At 39.4% G+C, this 18,758-nt stretch overlaps 2 protein-coding genes across 11 annotated transcripts in view; one reads left to right on the top strand and one right to left on the bottom strand.

The window, feature by feature from the left end:
- Positions 1–415: 415 nt before the first annotated feature.
- LOC118142862 (C-type lectin domain family 2 member E) lies at positions 416–14,342 on the bottom strand. 7 transcript variants are annotated; one of them, XM_078337971.1, is made up of 6 exons: positions 14,302–14,342; positions 14,024–14,148; positions 6,332–6,457; positions 4,823–5,001; positions 4,146–4,252; positions 416–3,219 (listed from the first exon to the last, which is right to left on the bottom strand). In XM_078337971.1, exons 4-6 carry the CDS (start codon positions 4,832–4,834, stop codon positions 3,054–3,056), a joined length of 285 nt encoding a protein of 94 aa, XP_078194097.1. In that variant the 5' UTR covers positions 4,835–5,001; positions 6,332–6,457; positions 14,024–14,148; positions 14,302–14,342; the 3' UTR covers positions 416–3,053. The 7 variants fall into 7 exon arrangements, with proteins under 7 accessions (XP_078194097.1, XP_078194095.1, XP_078194096.1 ...); XM_078337969.1 differs by having other exon boundaries at positions 4,823–5,007; XM_078337970.1 differs by having other exon boundaries at positions 14,298–14,342.
- The window catches only part of LOC144577747 (killer cell lectin-like receptor subfamily B member 1), a 49,269-nt gene continuing 44,633 nt past the window's right edge, over positions 14,123–18,758 (top strand). For 2 of the 4 annotated variants that reach the window (XM_078337974.1, XM_078337975.1), the window contains exon 1: positions 14,309–14,514. Coding sequence is in view for 2 of the 4 variants with exons in the window: in XM_078337973.1 (XP_078194099.1) it covers positions 14,145–14,514; positions 15,069–15,187 (489 nt within the window). In the remaining 2 variants the exon portion in view is untranslated. Of the gene's footprint in view, positions 14,515–15,068; positions 18,163–18,758 lie in introns of those variants that run through there. The other 2 variants (XM_078337973.1, XM_078337972.1) reach the window with 2 other exon arrangements.

Here is an 18,758-nt window from a genome sequence, read left to right on the forward strand (position 1 = left end):
GAATATTGATGTTTCCTCAAGACTAGGAGAAAGGGTGTGCTTCATCCTAGTGCATCATGAAAATGATCTGAGAGAAGATGAAGCCCATTAGGCAGAGCAACTACTGTTAAACAGCTTAGCAGAGAAAGAAGAAAAAATTACCTTCCTGAAGAAGCAAATTCACTGAGCCCAAAGAGTCCATGCTGACTTAATCATAGGCAAAAATCATTTCATTTGCAGGGCCAGCTACATGAACATGCAATCTGTGTGGTAGCACAGTTCCTCGGGCTCAAAGGGCCCCAAAGGTGGTTTAATGCTTTTTAAAAATTATTAATAATTTTTTAACAAGATGATCTACATTTGTATTCTGCACTAATTTGTATTCTGCAAATTATGTTATACTCTCTGACGCTGTGTGCATGAAAAGGATGAACTATTTTTTGCTTCATCTAATATAGTTTTTATTTTATAATTAAACTTTTTATTTCGAGCTAGTTATAATTCAGATGCAGTTGTAAGAAATAGTACAGAAAGATTCCACGTCTTTACTCAGTGTCCCCCAAAGGTAATACCTAAAAAACTGCACTAGAATATCACAACTAAGAAAATGACCACGGATACAATGAGGAAACAAAACTCTTCCATCACCACAGAGATCCACACCACCTTTTCTCCATACTATGCCTTCTTCTTCACTCACCTATCCATAACCCTTATTCTCTATCTGTACAATTTTGTCATTTCAAGAATGTTATGTAAATTTAATCATACGAAATGCAATCTTTGGTAATTGGCTCTTCTAACTTAGCCTAAGTACTTTGAAGAAGTTTTGTATGCATCAATAGTCCATTCCTTTATATTGCTGAGTATTCCATTGCATGCCTGTAACAGCACTTACTTAATTATTCAATCATTGTGAGCCATATGGTTTTTATAGATTCTGGCTAGTATGAATAAGGCTGCTATGAACATTTTATATACAGGCTTTTGTGTAAATATAAGTTGTCATTTATGTGAGAGAAATGTCTACAAATGTAGTAACTAGATTGTATGATAGTAGAGTATTAAAAGAAACTGTCAGAGTCACCAGATGGCAGAATAAAAAGGTCTAAACTCTCATTCCTCACCATGGACACATCAGTTCAACAGCAACACACAGATAAATTTCCATCATTGGAAATCCAGAAACTAATGAGCCACTCCTGCACCCTAGGTAAGTGTGAAACTATCCATAGCAGAACTGGCAGGAAACAACTTGCATACACTGCAATATTAACCCCCAGTCCTCATATGATGCCATGTGGATGGGAATTAACTCCCATCTCTCAGCCTGTCCCTGAGGAGTGGATACCTAGAGAAGTTGTGATACCTGTCTGGTACTTCTCTAGGTATTACTAGAGGGATTGATTTCTTTTTTTTCTTATTAACCCCTTGGTTGAAGAGAGGAACTGTTTCTAACTTCCCTGTTTTGGTGAGCTGACAGGGCCCAGCATCTGTTAAACATCTGGAGCTATACAAAACAAAACAAGAGTTGTTTTTTAAATAGTAATTGTTATAGCCCTGTTACTTCAAATATTTTCAGGGCAGTTTTTAATAAGCATGTGGGTACTTTCACTGCTCCCCACTTTGGCTCAGTGCAGAGTGATAAAGACCAGCTTCCAGCTTCTCTCTGAAAAGCAAAGGAGACAGACCAAATAACTAGCCCCCCAGCTTTTCTGGCTGCTACCTGAGGAACTGGATTTTATCTCATGTGTCTGAGAGCACTGAAAGGATCTGGCATACTCTAGATACCTGAGGACTATTATGAACAAACACTGTGACTTGAACTACCATGAAAGTATAAGTGGTACTCAGAACTTCCATCTGGACTGGTTGGTAAAGGTGGTCTCCTGTATGAGACCTGTCTGTGAAGACTGGAAAGGAAGCTGTGTTATCTGGTGCACAGACACCAATGCCAAGAGTTAAAGAAAATAAAGAAATATGTTCCAAATCTTACCCACACAATAGGTAGGTTAGTGACTTGTCAAGTGTCAACCCCATGACCACAGCCAGGGAGGATTTAGCAAGAGTTCATCACTTGCAGAAAGTAAAAAGCACACTGGGCAAAGCTCCCAAAGCAATCCTTCCTCAAGCTGGGAGTTGAGTCAGGTTTTATAAGCATAGGGTAATGACACCATCTGGTTGGATCTTGTAATGAGGTGATGCTGGAAACTGTGCTCTCAATGGATCCTGCCATGGAGTGAGACCAGAGTTACATCCAGTTGGATCCTGGATCCTGCCACCATGTGCCCACTTCTTAATTCAGCCTCTGCACCTCAGTCTGAACAATTAGGTTTCCCCTGTGGTTGCATACTTGGTTCACCTGGCCATGCTCAGGTTACATGACCTGAGGGTCCATGACAACTGAAGAACAATTCCCAACTTTGTTACCATAAAAGCTGAACCATGTAAGTCTATTGCTGTACTATTCACAATAGCCAAGACATGGAATCAGTGTAGATGCCTATCAACAGTGAATTGGATAAAGAAAATGACCTATGGTCATAAGATGTCTACAGCTAAGGAAGTGTAGTAATGCCTGCAAGGACAAAAGAATGTCCAGATGTCCTAATGTCACATAACAGTACATGCTTTTAAGATATAGTCATACTTTGATGCACAGATGCATTAAAATGACAAAGATAAGTTTCTTTATATCAATGAAGTACTAAATTGTGTCACACTGACAGCCTACTCACATGTAGACATAATTTAGCTTTTATATATAAAAGAAGACTTTAAAACAAAGACAGCTTTCTGAGGATACCCTCCTCTGTAACTGAGTAGCTTTCAGTAAATCAGCTTTCAACTGATTTAGGTGAGTCTTGACAGTCCCAAAGTTAGTGGGTGTGGGCTTTCCAGGAACTCAGAGGATGGTGGCTCTCGTTTTACAGCTCTACCAGGTAGCATCCCAGTGGGGGATCTCTGCATTGCCCTAGTAGAGGTTCTTCAAGAGGGATCCACCCCTACGGCAGTCTTCTGCCTGGATATCCAGGTGTTTCCAGGTGTTATATACATTAATTATATATAACAAGTTATGACACATCTATAGGGAAATTCTGTAAAGAGTTTCTAATTTGGCAACTGTAGACATAACTCTTTGGCTTGCTACAAATCCATTTTCTGTCTGTATAGATGCTGGCACTACTGACTCCATTGTCATTCAGGTAGGCACATTCTCCAACTCCTCTGATAAGAAACCTAAAAACAAACACAAAAATATTGAATATTTGGAAGTTAGACACCTGCATTTGTTCCTCCCCATCATTATCTGCACCCCTCCATATTTTAATGTGAATAAGAGAAAAGCAAAAGCCTGTCATTAATATTGCTTCATAGTAATATAAACCATTTCTGTATTTAGTGTCTTTTATGTTCTCAAGGTCCTTGCTTGAAAATCACAAGCTTATCATTCATCCATACCAAGCCCAGCTATGTTGATAGGTATTTAACTGATGCTTGCTGCTGTACCCAAATGAACTGCTGCCACTGGTGGTCTTCAGTGAAGATGATTTCCAGTCTCCTGAACTGTTTCATAAATGTGTGAAAGTAAAAACAAACAAAAAAAACAGTAGATTCCTAAAAAGGCTTAGCTTTGATTAATGGATATGACTGGGTTCCTATATTTTATCTGCTGCAATGTGATGATTATATTCAAAATACCCCATTGAAATGTTCACAGTCCAAATAACTGTTACTAGTTTCCTTCTGGTGACAAAACTTTAGGAGTGAGAGATTCCCTTGAGTCCCCTGGATGCTTTCCTATTGTGAATGGATGCAGCAGCTGGAAGAGTGGGCTTAACAGCCTTGTAGATATCAGCTCCTCAGTGGTGTCCTACAATTGTAGAACACTTATTGTAAATCAATTATAAGTAGGGATTTCAGCAGTTTTAAATCAGTGAATTAAAGTGTAAAATTGTGTCAAATGTCATTGTTATGTTACTGAAATCACAGTTAAGTAAAGCTTTCCCAAAGACACAGTTAATAAATAGAAGAGTATAAAAAGGGTTTAGATTTCTTACCTCATATTGCAGTAAGCTTTCCATGATACATTTCTCATCTCATAAACACAACTCACACACATAACCACACATAAACAGAGCAGAAAGATAAGTCTCAAAACATACATGTTATTATATTCTGTGTTGTCTGTCCACCTCCAAATGTGATGGTATGATTCTCTTCTAAGGCCAATCCAGTGGTCAGAAGGGCCTTTGTATCTTTTCAGGAAATTCTATAATAAAACAGAAAGTAATACCATGTGTCCCTTTCTTCCACATTACTCTGGAGTCTCTCTTCCCTATCCCTTCTCTTTTTGACTGGCAGTGTGGTGTAATTAAGCAGCATATGCTCTGGAGTAAGACTAATTCCCAATTCTCAGTTTAAGTCATTTAATGTCCCTGATCCTAAATTACTTTATTTAAAGTGAGCATATATCCCAGTTTGATTGGGAAATTCCCAGTTTAAGCTTGTCATTCCACCAATATATTAATGCTCACTTTCAATACCCTATATGTCTTAATCTAGATGACAAATTATTTAATTATCTTAATTATTAATAGAATGAGAACAATACAACTCATCTTGCAGGTTCACCATGAGAATTACATGAGAAAATATATCTAAAATATCTCACAAGGTTCCAGGCAGAGAACACATCCTCAACAAATGTTGGACATGAAAACACATCTCATGCCCCTGGAATGGGATCGTTCCTCGTATTTCAGCTTTAACCCTATGCAGCTGACCTGCCTCAGGGACCTAAGTTATTTGACAGAAAACATGATTCAAAAGTATCTCTTACCAGTTCTTCCATAGTTGCAAACTGAGCAAGGCTGGCTTCTAATGAGACACAGAAGACTTGACTGAAAGTCCAATTTCTTGTGTCTTCAGAAAAATAAAAACATTTACTCCCAAATCCAATCCAGCTTTTTGGGCAAGCAGCATACTTATGTGACTCTATCACTGGCTTTTCTTCTCTTGCTAAAACTGAGACAATCACAATGAAACATAATAAATAAATTTTCTCATCCCTTTTATCTATTTTTCTGCTTACCTTCCTGAGGCCAATTTTGAAGTGTACACATGTGATTGTTGTTTTCCTAACTCATCACATAGAGCCTTATCCTAAGCACAACAGTCATCAGTCCAGTGGTTTTCAGCTGGGTACCTGCACCCTTGACTTTCTGAAGTTTACACTGACATTACAGTTTCAAGGAAATCAATTTCTATAGCATCAACTTCCATAGTACTGTACTTCACAAGGCCGTGTGGATGATTTTTCCATATCCTCCCTCATATTAGCCTTCCTTCCTCTTGACGAAGCCATTTGAGAACCTATTGCCTCTATATATAAGAGATGAGGGGTTTTTTTTTATGTATATAGTTCTTTTATGTATATAGTGCTTTCGTGCATTCTCAATCTGCTTAAGTAGAAGACACCAGTTCTTAAGGCCAGATGGTTTGTCTGAAAACATTTCAAGTAGAGATATTACTTTATTTTTAATAAAAATGACAATTCTTATAGGAATTTGTCAGGAAATAGCTCCGTAAGTGAAATTCCTATACCCATAGCTTTCTCATATCAATGAATGGCAAGTGCATTCTTGCCAAGGCTCAAAAGAAAAGAGACTTATCTTTTACTTTTCTCTTTTTAAGACTTCTTATCCAATTTGATATAAAATACTGTTGGCCCAGCTTTCAAAATATCCAGAATCTGACCACCCTCCCCCACCTAGTCCTAATACAGCAATCAAGTGATTATTCTACAATGGAAGTCACATCACGACATTCCTCTCATACACTTTTCCTCATCCAAGGCTCCCTATTACACTGAAGGTAAAAGTCTTTAACTGATCCTCAAGGTTCCTCCATTTCTAATGCCCATGGTATCACTCTTCTTCTTCATCCTCACTCTGCTTTACCTACAGAAGTCCCCTTGCTGTTCCTCAAACAAGCCAGGAAGAGTCCTCCTTTAGGCTTTTGGTCCACATGTTCTCTGTTTAGAATAGGTTCCCCAGGTAGCCACATGGTTCCTACATCTCTTTCAAAAGGTTGCTGAAATATCATCTTCCAAGGAGGCTTTGTCAACCTATTGCAACCTGTTACGCCTCCACCCTTATTTATTATTACTTGTGTTTTTCTGCTGGAATATAAGTCCCTGAAGAGCAGGGATTCTTTTGTGCGTATTTTGTTTGCTGATGTAATTCAAGCATTTCACACAGTGACAGGCAAATAATGGAGCTTAATAAATATTTATTGGCAACATAAACATGTAAATAACATTGTACAGTTTGTAGAACAAGTAGCTTACCTGACAAAACAATAGAAAGTGCAACCACACTTGTAGTCAGAACTGCAATGATGAACAAGCAACAATAAACCTTGATAGGAGTTACCGGAGATATAAGTGCTAGGCATTTTCTCTGCAGAGTTCTACCTGTAAAATACAAATATTAGAATCTCAATCTCAGGAAGATCATAGGGAGAAAATGTATCATACAATCAACACAAGCTTAGCTGTACTTCAACTCTCCTATTGCCAACTCCTCTCACAAAAGGTCTTGGATCAAAAATAAGAAAAATGGCCCAAAGAGGGATAGAGACAAAAATCAAATTCTCCCCATCATCAGGGAATCTTCCAGTTATTGGAAAAAGTAGAAATTGGGATGAAAAACAAACATACACAATCCAGATTTAGTCCCGTAGTAAAACAGCTGGTTAGAAGCAACAAGGAAAACAGAAAATGAATCAGTGTAATTCACCATATTAATAGAATGAGAAAGGTACAACATATGAGTATCTGAATAAATGCAGCAAGAGCATGTGAAAAACTTAATATCCATCCACGATAGTAGTCTCAACAAATTAGAAACTGAAGAATCTTCTTCAACTTGATAAAGGGCATCTACAGAAAAACTACAGCTAGCACAAAACTTGATACAAGAATGAATTCCAGTGACAAGGAATAAGGCAAAGATGTCTGCTCTCTCTAACCAATCCAATTTAACATTTTGCTGGAGTCCTATTAGGACAAAAAGATAAGAAAAAAGAAAGAAATGTCATACAGGTTCAAAAGAAATAAAATTGTTGCTGTTACAGACAACATAGTTGTCTGCATGTAAAATTCTAAGAAATCTACCAAACTATTACCAGAATAAATGAATTTGGCAAAGTTACAGGATTAGCTATGTTAACATATAAAAATATATTTCCAGATATTTGTAATTATGAAGTGGAAATTTAAGTATAAAAACATGCCATATATAATAACACAAAAGACTATTATAAATATATCAAAATATGTTTAGGATCAGTATGATGAAAGCTACAAACCAAAGGGACAAAGAAATCAAAGCAGACTTGAACCAACACAGAGACATAAGATATTCATAGACTGTAATATGCAATATTCTGTATGTGAATTATACCCAAAAAGGTTTAGAGAGTCAGCACAACCCTGATAAACAATGCAGTATACATTTTTTTTGTAGAAACAAGCAAAGTAATGTTAAAATTATATGGAAAAGCAAAGAACTAGAATAGCCAAACAATTTTGAAGTAAAAATGGCCAAATTTGGAAATCAAAGAACCTGCGTTCATAATTGACAAAGTAATAGAAACAAAGACAGTATGATATTGACAAAAGAACAGACACATAAATCAATGGAACAGAAAAAAGATTGCAGAAACAAATCCAAATATGTATGATCACTTGATATTTGACAGAAGTGGAAAGTAATCAGGCAGGTAAGGGGTAGTATTTTCTGAACATGTAATGCTGGAACAATTGAGTATACTAATGCAAAACAGTGAACCTCGACTCACACCTAATACCTTATAAGAAAATTAACTCAAAATAAATCTCAGACTCATATAATAACACCCCCAAACCTAAAACTATTCGAAGGAAAGAGGAAAATAAAATATTTGCAAACTTGAATTAGGCAAAAATTTCTTAGATACAATACCAAAAGTATTATCAATATTTTAAAAATTGATAAATTGAATTTAAACATAATTAAAACTCTCTATGAAAAAAAACCTTGAAAGGGTAATAAAAAGACAAGCAAAGGCAGAAAAACAGCTTTCTAAAAAGCGACTTGTATCTAGAATATATTAAGAACTCAAAACTTGACCATAAGAAAACTAAAATTTTAGAACACTAAAATTAAAAATGGAGCCAACTATTTGGAGATACACTTGATTAAAGATATGAATGGCAAATAAGTGCATAAAAACATGCTTGAAATAACCAGTCATTTGAGAAATACAAATTAAAACCGTAATGAGTGACTACTACATGCTTATTAGAGTGGAAAACAAAAAAGAAGCAAAACCAACTGCTGGTGAGGAAGGAATGTGATATGGTTTGGATCTCTGTCCCCACCCAAACCTTATGTTGAATTGTAATCTCCAGTGTTGGAGATGGGGCCCGGTGGGAGGTGATGGGATCATGGAGGTGGATTTCCCTCTTGGTACTGTGTGGCAATAAGAGTGAGTCCTCTTGAGATCTGGTTGTTGAAAACTGTGTGGTACTCTCCCCCGCTCCCTCTCTTCTTCCCACTCTGGCCAAGTGAAGTGTGGACTCCCCCTCTGCCTTCTGCCATGAATTGTTAAGTTTCCTAAGGCCTCTCTAGAAGCTGAGCAGATGCCAGAATCATGTTTCCTGCCCAGCCTGTGGAATGGTGAGCCTCTTTTCTTCACAGATTACTCGGTCTCAGGTTATTTCTTTATAGCAGTGCCAGAATGGACAGGATGCAACTGGAATTTTCATGCATCATGACTGGAAACACAAAATGTTATAGGCACTCTGGAAAACAGTTAAGCAGTTTGTTAGGATAAATGTAAATGCACCACATGCCCTGGCCATCCTATCCCTAGGTATTTAAACAAGGAGAGTAAAAACGTGTTTACCCAAAAACCTGCAAGGAGTATTTACATCAGCTTCATTCATTATCAGAAAAACTAGCAAGAACTCAAATATGCTTCAGCTGGTGAAGAGGTAAACAACTATTCTTCAGCCCTAATAAAAGAAAAAATTGAATCACACATTCACAATTGCCCATTTCTTACTGTGTGTGAGCTGGCCAAACCTTTGTCAAGTTTTTCTCCTCCTGACAGACCCCAAATGGGTTTGCCTGCAAGTTTGCCTAACAAGCCCCAAAGCACAGACTTGAAAAAACATCCTGCCTTACCCTGACTACAAAACACCATTTCCTGTTGAAATCCCTAGACTTTTTCCCCTGCTCTCTCCCACACCATTAACATATTTTCAAAATCAATGTTGCTTCTATTACAACAGTCCTTTCGAATAAAGTTTCTCCCTATCTAAGCTCAGACTTGTTTTTCTTTGACAAATGACACATACTATAATAAAGATGACTTGCAAATATATTATTGCTAAGTGAATAAAGTCAGATTCTACATTTACCTACTGCAGGATTCTGCTGATATGACATTCTGGAAAAGCCAAAGTGCAAGAACAAAAAACAGATCAGTGGTTGCCAAGGGCTGGGGGTAGAGGAAGAGACATTCTACACAGGAGCATGAGGGAATCCGGAGTGGGTGGGTATGGCTCGATAGCTTGACTCTGATGGTATTACATGAATATATGTTTATCAAAACTCATAGAAATGTACACCAAAAGAGTGAATTTTACTGAATATAAATTGTAGTATTTTAAAAGTCCCTGCCAACTTTCTTTCGTTTAACATACATCTCCAAGAATAACAAAGAGCTTCAGCTTAGATTCTAGACAGGGAAAAAGATGGGTACGATTGGATGATCTTAAGCAGTAAATATTGTTTGGATTTTTGCTCATATAAAAATCTCAACCTTTATTCTTTCTGGTTCCACACTAATGCAAAATTGTCTTAAAGGTTCAGAATACTAAGACTTCCATAATTCTTTTTCATTCTTACTAAGCTAATATGCAACTCTCCCCTTAAAATTTCCCCCAAATCTCCCATTTGCCTCTCTTACTAACCTTCTAAATGTCCCTAGTACTCTTCTCCTTTTTTACATCTCTGGCTCCTCCAGCTAATACTGAGACAGCCAGGTGGGAAGGGGTCCCTAGAGAAACTCCAACCAGCCTGCCCACTGAGGTGGAGCCTTGGGAAGTTCACAAGGTTTACAGCAGGAATGAGCCTGAGCCTGGCCCCCCTTTCTCCTGTGTGGAACCTGGGATTCAAACTGCCAGGTGGAAAGTGCTCCAGCAGAGGTCCTCTGGCCTTGCCAGAGTACCTGTTTCCCCCTCTTTTTCCCTTATTCACCCAATAAAACCCTGCTTCACTCACCCTTTAAACCATTTGCAAGCCTGAATTTTCATGGCTGTGGGACAAAGAATCTCGTTTTTAGCTGAACTATGGAAAAGCCTTACAACAATATTCCCGCATGCATCTTGTTTCATTTCTCTCTCTTACTCACTTATTTCTCTTCTGTCTTTGTTATGGTGTGTCCTGACTCCTGCAAATTCATGTCACTCTTAAAGTACACACTGAACACAATACCCTTCAGATTTCTAATTGGAAAAACAATATTATGCCTCAGAGGAACTAAGAAATAAACCATATTACTGGTAAAATTTTAACTCAGTTTCAGGATCCAAAAACAACACAATGCATCTTAAAAAACAAGTTTGACAACTGCACCAAGTAGCAAATATTTAGTTTCAGTTCTGTAAATATTTTGCTTAGTTAGTTTCAGTTCTGGAAACATTTGAGTTAGTCCATACAATCTTTAGAACATTTCTGTTTAAATAAGAACTCTGCGGAGAGTCAGGTCCAGCAGAGTTTGGAGGAAAAAAAAGTACCCTGTTTTCTATGAAATGCAGTATCCTGAACTCCTGAATAAAAGTTAATTTAATAAATAAAATTGAGGGAGGAGGAGAGAATGAAAGGGAAAAAAAGAATGAAATAACTGTTTTTTCAAAATCAAAAGAGTATCCTTTACTTTCAAAAGTAAAGGTATCCTTTCTGCTGTACTGAAGCTGTACTTTTGGTTTTTGAAAAGCAAAAGAGGTTCAGTAAAAGGTATCCTTTCCACTGTACTGAAGCACAAACATACACCCATTACGCGGTTGTTCTTAGAAAATTTGCCACATATTAAAATGCTAAAGGGTTTGCTGGTGGGCAGGGTCCGCTTCTCACTCTTACCCTCAAATCTCCACATCTCTTTTTAATTACAAAGGATCTATAAATCAAAAGCCATGGATAAATAAATGAAAAGCCCCCATGTTTGCAGGGCAACACCTAACAAAAATAGCACTAACAATATAGACACAAAGAACATTTTTTCCTTCATCTTCTTATAATCTAATTCATTGTTCATTTCTCTTACCCCAGAGATATTTAAGTAACATACACAGTACAATAACTGATGTAGCAATTACACATCTATTCTCCAAACCATCCCTATTGCAAACATATCACTTCTACAGAGACTAGCAAGTGCTAATGCTCCTAAAACCCAGCTTCCTTCATGCTGTAGTGGAAGAAAAGTTGCCTCTATTTTTTCAAATGCCATCAATTACATTACCAGATTCTCCCTCTTCCAAGCCATCTCTGAATGCAAGGTCTATTTTTAACATTTTCTGTGAAGTCTCTGCAGCTGTCATCTTGTAGCTTAGCAGAACAGATTAGAAAATGCCTTTAGAAAGGAAGCTGAAACTGAGCCGTCAACGGTTTGGTATCTGGTGACGTAGAAATGATTTGCCTAACTCTTATTATGAACTCATGGAATGTTCTGGATAAGCAAATAATTCAAATAGTACCAGATGTGAGGAGATAATTCAAAGATTATCAGATTCAGGGATAAAAGTGGACACAAGGAAAAAACCTTATAGATATCACTAAACATCCACTATTAATGGCTAAAACAAAAGACTAATACAAATATTTTTAGGGGAATATGCTACTACTGGAACTCTAATACACTGCTGGTAGGAGAACAAATCTAACAACTGTGTAATACTCTCTGACATAACTACTAAAGTTAAACATAACCAAATCCTGATCTAGTAATTCTACTCCTATTTCCCCATGAAACACACATATATACACAAAAGGGCATGCACAAAGTGGTCATAATAGCATTACTTGCAGCAAACCTGGAAACTCAAATTCCCATTCCCCTTGTAATGGGAATTTGAATGAGTCATATTGCATATTAATGGAGACATATTGCATATTAATACTATGAATATACAACAATAAACAGGAAGAAATTCCTACTATAGGCAATGCCTTGGATGAACTCAAAAACATAGTATTTAGCTCAAGAACTCAGACACTACTGCATACATCTTGAACTGTTACATATATAAAGTTAAAAACAGACAAAAGTAATCTGTGAAGATTCTTTTGTGAAACAAGAAGGAAAAAGGTGACTGGCAAGGGTCCAAGAGGGTTTGACACTGCTGGTAAACTTCTATTTCATAAGAAGAGTAGTGGTTGTATGGATGGTGCTCACTTTGTGAGAATTAAGCATACACTTGTGATATATAACTGTTCACTATGCTAAATAAAAAATATTTACTGAATAAATATATTTGTGCAGAAAACAATACCTGTATTAAAAAAATAATAAAATAGCACACATTAAATGCATCAGAATGGGTACCTGCCTGTAGGGGGTTGGGAAATAGGACTAAAAAGAGAATACATAACTAAGAAAGGCTATAGAAAGGTCAATGAGGACAGTGTGGCATCAACTCACTCTGTAATTTACACACCAAATGTAGTATCTGTGGTCTAAATCCCTTAAGCCACAGATGGCATGGCCTGTCTGGGAGAACTCCCTTCTTGTGCCCCTCAAAGTTCTGCAAACTCTGACAGAGAGGGCAGGTCAGAAATGGGACTAAAAATAGAATACATAAAATAAGAAAAGCTATAGGAAAGTCAGTGATGCTAGTAGGACATCATCAACTTGGTCTATAATTAACTTGCCAACTGCACTACCTGTGGTCTAAGTGGAGGGCAGAGAGTGTCTTTCCTTGGGAGAAAAATGAGGGGGTGATGGCACTTTTACTGAATCTTAAAGGAAGAGTAAGATTTTGAGAGATAAAATTGAAATGAAGTTATTTCAGCTATAAGGAGAGAGACAGAACAATAATTCTCTACCTTGCCTACACATGTAAATCACTAGCATGATTTTAAAAGCAATTATAAAGTACAACCGACTAAATCAGGATCTCTGGGGGTGGAATTTGAACTTCCACATTTTCTGAGAAATCCCTCTTCCAAATGACACTTAAAGAAAGCCTGTGTTGAGAATCACTGGTATAGAGTACCTGAAGAAAAGTGTAAAAATTGGTAACAGTGATATTACAAAGGTAGGTTAGTGACAGTAAATGGCCATGGATATAGCCACGGGGGACCCATGAAAGTAGCTATGCAATGGGGGTATTAGTAATCAACACTGTAATTTAGAAGGTTTAGTGGAGCACTGCTTCCAGGACAGAAAAAAAAGAAAGAAAGAAAGAAGTGTATGCCTTTGCAGGACTAACAAATTAGCTACAATTAGAAATTACAGTTTAGGGGCCATGCAGTCTCTGGCTAACAGCTAAGAGCACCGTGTTACAAAAACAGTGGCACACCTCCTTTAAAAACAAGTTTCCCCAAGAAAGGTGGGAAGAAAATATGGGGCTCACGCCAGCTGCAAAAAGATGCCTATCTTCCAAATAAAATGCCAAGCCTTCTCGAGATCACAGCATGTGCACGTTTCCACCCCAGGCTGGACGAACAAATTGGATCTGAGGGAGTTGTGTGGGGAGAGGGCGACTGGGTGGCCCTAAAGCAGGCCACTAGGATCCCCTGTTTCCCTTTCCCTGTCCTTTCAAAAGCCCGTAAGCCACAGACACCCGTGGCCTGTCCAGGGGACACCACTTCTCAGGTCCCCCAAAGTTCTGCAAACCCTGATGACAAAGGCAGGTCAGAGGCCCGTGACATGTGGGGAGGCATCGGACAGATTTTTCCTCCATCGCCTGGACGGAACGGATGCTCACCCAACTGAGAAGGCCCTGGCGCGGTCACACTGGGTAAATCGAGGCGAAGGCGCTTTTTTCCGCGTTTTTTGGCGCTCCTGGTGCCGGCTTCTCCTTTACCCCAAGGCAGAGCGCTGCAGAAATGGCTGGGAAGCAGGAAGGGAGGAGTGTTGCGGCTGCGGGATTCGCGGCTACGACTAAGCGGGCGCCCAGTGGGCTTCTAGGCTCTCTGGCGCTCACTCGGACCCCCACCTACGGAACCACTTCCGGTCCCCGCGCCGACCCGGGCCCCCACCTACGGAATTCCTTCCGGTCCCCGCGATGTCCTGGCCTCAAGTCCGCACCGCAGCCCCGGGGATGGGGGAAGGGGCGGGAGGCGAGACTGCGCCCAGCAAGGCCCCACCTCCCCAGTGCTCCTGAGAGATCTGCTTGGGGCTGGATCCCCTGCCTTCCATTTCCCCGGCAGCTGCTGGCGCCTGTGACGCGAGCAGGAAGCCCAAATCGACAGGAAGGTAATTCCTGGACTACCTGTCTCACCTGCAGCAGGGACGTGACCGTCCTCCAACTGGGAGCGCAAGTCCGGGTCTGGTGGATCCCTTTTCTGGTGATAAGGACACAGAGGATGCCCTTGTCCCATGTCCCTCATTTGGAGGCAGAGCCCAGGGATTAGGGGGAACCCAGTGGAGGCCTCGACCCAGAGCCGATTCCCACCCTGGGGCACAGGAGCGTTTTAGGTGATGAAACTATTCCATGTGTAATGGTGGATATGTTATAGGAGCGGAAAGAAATCATTTCGGTTGACAGGGTAAAACGAGTCTCAGGTAGAAAACTTAACAAAAAGCAGCTCAAAAATAGCTCCCTTTCTAACCTCATGCAACTCAAAGAAATCACTTCTAACAACAAGCAGCCTGAAAGAGCAGACAGTAAAACACAAATAAGACAGCTCAGACACAGAAGGACTGGGGCGGGTTCAGGTAGTCTCCCGGGTAAATCACCAAGCTTCACACTTACACGGTGGACCCCAGTAAAACAGTAGGTCATAATAAGCACGTTCCTTTCCCTTTAGGCGTACCAAGATGCCTGCAGCTGCAAGATGTAGGGGAACAGAAGCAGAAACTCTCCCTCCCAGATAAGCAGGACCAAAAAACACGGACTAAGAGTCTATGTGGTCAGGGAATGGGATAAGAGCTGATAAAAGACTGCTCGGGGCCGGGCGCGGTGGCTCAAGCCTGTAATCCCAGAACTTTGGGAGCCCGAGGCGGGTGGATCACGAGGTCAAGAGATCAAGACCATCATGGTCAACATGGTGAAACCCTGTCTCTACTAAAAATACAAAAAATTAGCTGGGCATGGCGGCGCGTGCCTGTAATCCCAGCTACTCGGGAGGCTGAGGCAGGAGAATTGCCTGAACCCAGGAGGCGGAGGTTGCGGTGAGCCGAGATCGCGCCATTGCACTCCAGCCTGGGTAAGAAGAGCGAAACTCCGTCTCAAAAAAAAAAAAAAGACTGCTCTGTTCATGTAGTACACCTGGTTCCAACTAAACCCTGGGGCCCTAGGAGGATAAGACATCCCCTGCTCACAAGCCCCTTCCTCACTAGCTCATTTATAAAAACACTGACATTTTTACTACAACTTAGCAGTAGGCTCAGGACCCCTCTTTGTAATAGAGACCTGTTTTTCCTTTTGCCTATTTGACTCCTGCTCCAAACTCACTCTGTGTGTGTCCAAGACCTCAACTTCCTTGGCCTTGAGACCAAGAATCTTGGTTTTTACCCCAGGCAACGAGGCTGCTTCAGATACATCTCATACATTTGTCAAACCCACAGAATATACAACAGAAAGCTGGAACCCTGAAAGATGGACTTACTCATAATGTATCGGTATTTGTTCATCCAGACAAATTGTACAACACTAATGGGAGACATTAATAACAAGGGAAATTGTGTAGGAGGAAGAAATGATAAATGAGAATTCTGCACTTGCCCTCGATTTTTCCACAACTATTCTAAAATAATATTATTAATTATTTTTAAAATGCAGATGACTTTTTGTCAGTGTTACGATTGTTTTTAGCTGTGACATAGAAACCTATAATCATCCTTCAATGTAACTTATAATTTGTTGCCACATGCAAATAAAAAAATACACATATATATCCTGCACCACTGGATATAGTAAGATTAAAATTTTCTTACATGATCACGAAACAGCCTTGATCACATTTTAGAAGTAGTACCTTCTGCATATGGATATCCAGTGTTCCCAGAAACATTTATTGAAGAGACTGTCCTGTCCACAATGAGTGTTTTTGATATGTTTGTCAAAAATCAGTTGACTGTAGATACATGGATTAATTTTTGGGTTCTCTATTCTGTTCCATTGGTCTATATGTCTTATTCTAGTACCATACTCTGTTAGTCCAACTGCTCATGATAAAGACGTACTCAAGACTGAGTAATTTATAAAGAAAAAGATGTTTAATAGACTCACATTTTCACATGGCTGGAGAGGCCTCACAATCATGGCAGAAAGCAAAAGGCACATCGTACATGGCAGTAACCAAAACAGAACTTGTACAGGGAAACTCTGCTTTATAAAACCATCAGATCTCATGAGACTTATTCACTATGATGAGAACAGCACAGGAAAGACCTGCCCCATGATTCAATTACCTCCCATCGGGTCCTTCCCATGACACATTGGAATTGTGGGAGCTACAACTCAAGATGAGATATGATTGGGGACACAGAGCTAAGCCCTATCACTCCATCCCTGGCCCCTCCCAAATCTCATGTCCTCACATTTCAAAACCAATCATGCCTTCCCAACAGGCCCTCAAAATCTTAACGCATTTCAGCATTAACTAAAAAGTCCACAGTCCAAAGTCTCATCTGAGACTAGGCAAGTCCCATCTATGAGCCTGTAAAATCAAAAGTAAGTTTGTTACTTCATGGCCAGGCTTCACAGAGCCAAGAATAAAATCTTATTTTCACATTTAGAGGAAAACACAAGAAAAGTCAGCAAATGAGACACTGGCCGTTGAAGTGGGAAGAATGGTAGAATAATGTATTTTAGGAAGATATAAGGGAAAGACACTGAACAGGGGTTACTTTGTTTATAGGTTTACTTTTCAGTGGTTTCAAGTGTAGAGGAAAAATATCCATATTTCTCAATTACACTTATTATTTTCTAATAATGAGACGTAAGGAATGCCTGCAGTATGCACGTAACTAATACAACAACCTTATTGTATTTGCATCTCTGTAGGTTATTCTCAAAGAAGATTTGCATTGAACAAAGTTAAATAGTCAAGGACGACTTTATTCAAAATTGTTGCAATAGGGTCAAGCCTGTTTCAATAGGGAAGGGAGACTGTATTCAACTCTGTTGAACAAAAGGCAGGACAGTTTGTAAAGCCTGGCATATGCTAGTGAAAAAGTCCTGGAGAATGTTAGTGGGGAAGGTGGGTCAACATGATGAGGCCATTTGTATTTGCTAACGGGCACATATGGAAGTAAGAGTCCTACCCTCCCACAGAGATGGGGAGATGAGGGAACTATTTTTCTTGATTATTATTTTTCAAGGAAATGGCACCCAGTTTTTTGAGAAAGGTATTTCTGGGCCGTAAAACTGATAAAGGCTAGAGAAAGATTTAAATATTAAATAAGAAGAAAGAATTTATAGTGGGAAGATTTTTTTTTTTTTAATTTTTTTATTGGATTTTAGGTTTTGGGGTACATGAGCAGAGCATGTAAGACAGTTGCGTAGGAACACACATGGCAGTGTGCTTTTCTTTCCTTCTCCCCTTCACCCACATTTGGCATTTCTCCCCAGGCTATCCCTCCCCACCTCCCCCTCCCACTGGCCCTCCCCTTTTCCCCCCAATAGACCCCAGTGTCTAGTACTCCCCTTTCTGTGTCCATGTGTTCTCATTTTTCATCCCCCACCTATGAGTGAGAATATGCGGTGTTTCATTTTCTGTTCTTGTGTCAGTTTGCTGAGGATGACATTCTCCAGATTCATCCATGTCCCTACAAACGACACGAACTCATCATTTCTGATTGCTGCATAACATTCCATGGTGTATATGTGCCACATTTTTCCAATCCAGTCTATTATCAATGGGCATTTGGGTTGATTCCAGGTCTTTGCTATTGTAAACAGTGCTGCAATGAACATTCGTGTACATGTGTCCTTATAGTAGAACGATTTATAGTCTTTTGGATATATACCCAGTAATGGGATTGCTGGGTCAAATGGAATTTCTATTTCTAAGGCCTTGAGGAATCGCCACACTGTCTTCCACAATGGTTGAACTAATTTACACTCCCACCAACAGTGTAAAAGTGTTCCTTTTTCTCCACATCCTCTCCAGCATCTGTTGTCTCCAGATTTTTTAATGATCGCCATTCTAACTGGCGTGAGATGGTATCTCAATGTGGTTTTGATTTGCATCTCTCTGATGACCAGTGACGATGAGCATTTTTTCATATGATTGTTGGCCTCATATATGTCTTCTTTCGTAAAGTGTCTGTTCATATCCTTTGCCCACTTTTGAATGGGCTTGTTTGTTTTTTTCCTGTAAATCCATTTGAGTTCTTTGTAAATTCTGGATATCAGCCCTTTGTCAGATGGGTAAACTGCAAAACTTTTTTCAGGAAGATTTCTAAAGTAAATCTAAGTAAAGGATCTGTAGTCAGGAAGAAATCTGTCTGTTTAGTCAAGTTGAGGGGAACATCAAGGCAGTCTTGTTCAT

The sequence above is a fragment of the Callithrix jacchus genome, chromosome 9, assembly GCF_049354715.1.
Source record: "Callithrix jacchus isolate 240 chromosome 9, calJac240_pri, whole genome shotgun sequence".
Classification (NCBI taxonomy): domain Eukaryota; kingdom Metazoa; phylum Chordata; class Mammalia; order Primates; family Cebidae; genus Callithrix; species Callithrix jacchus.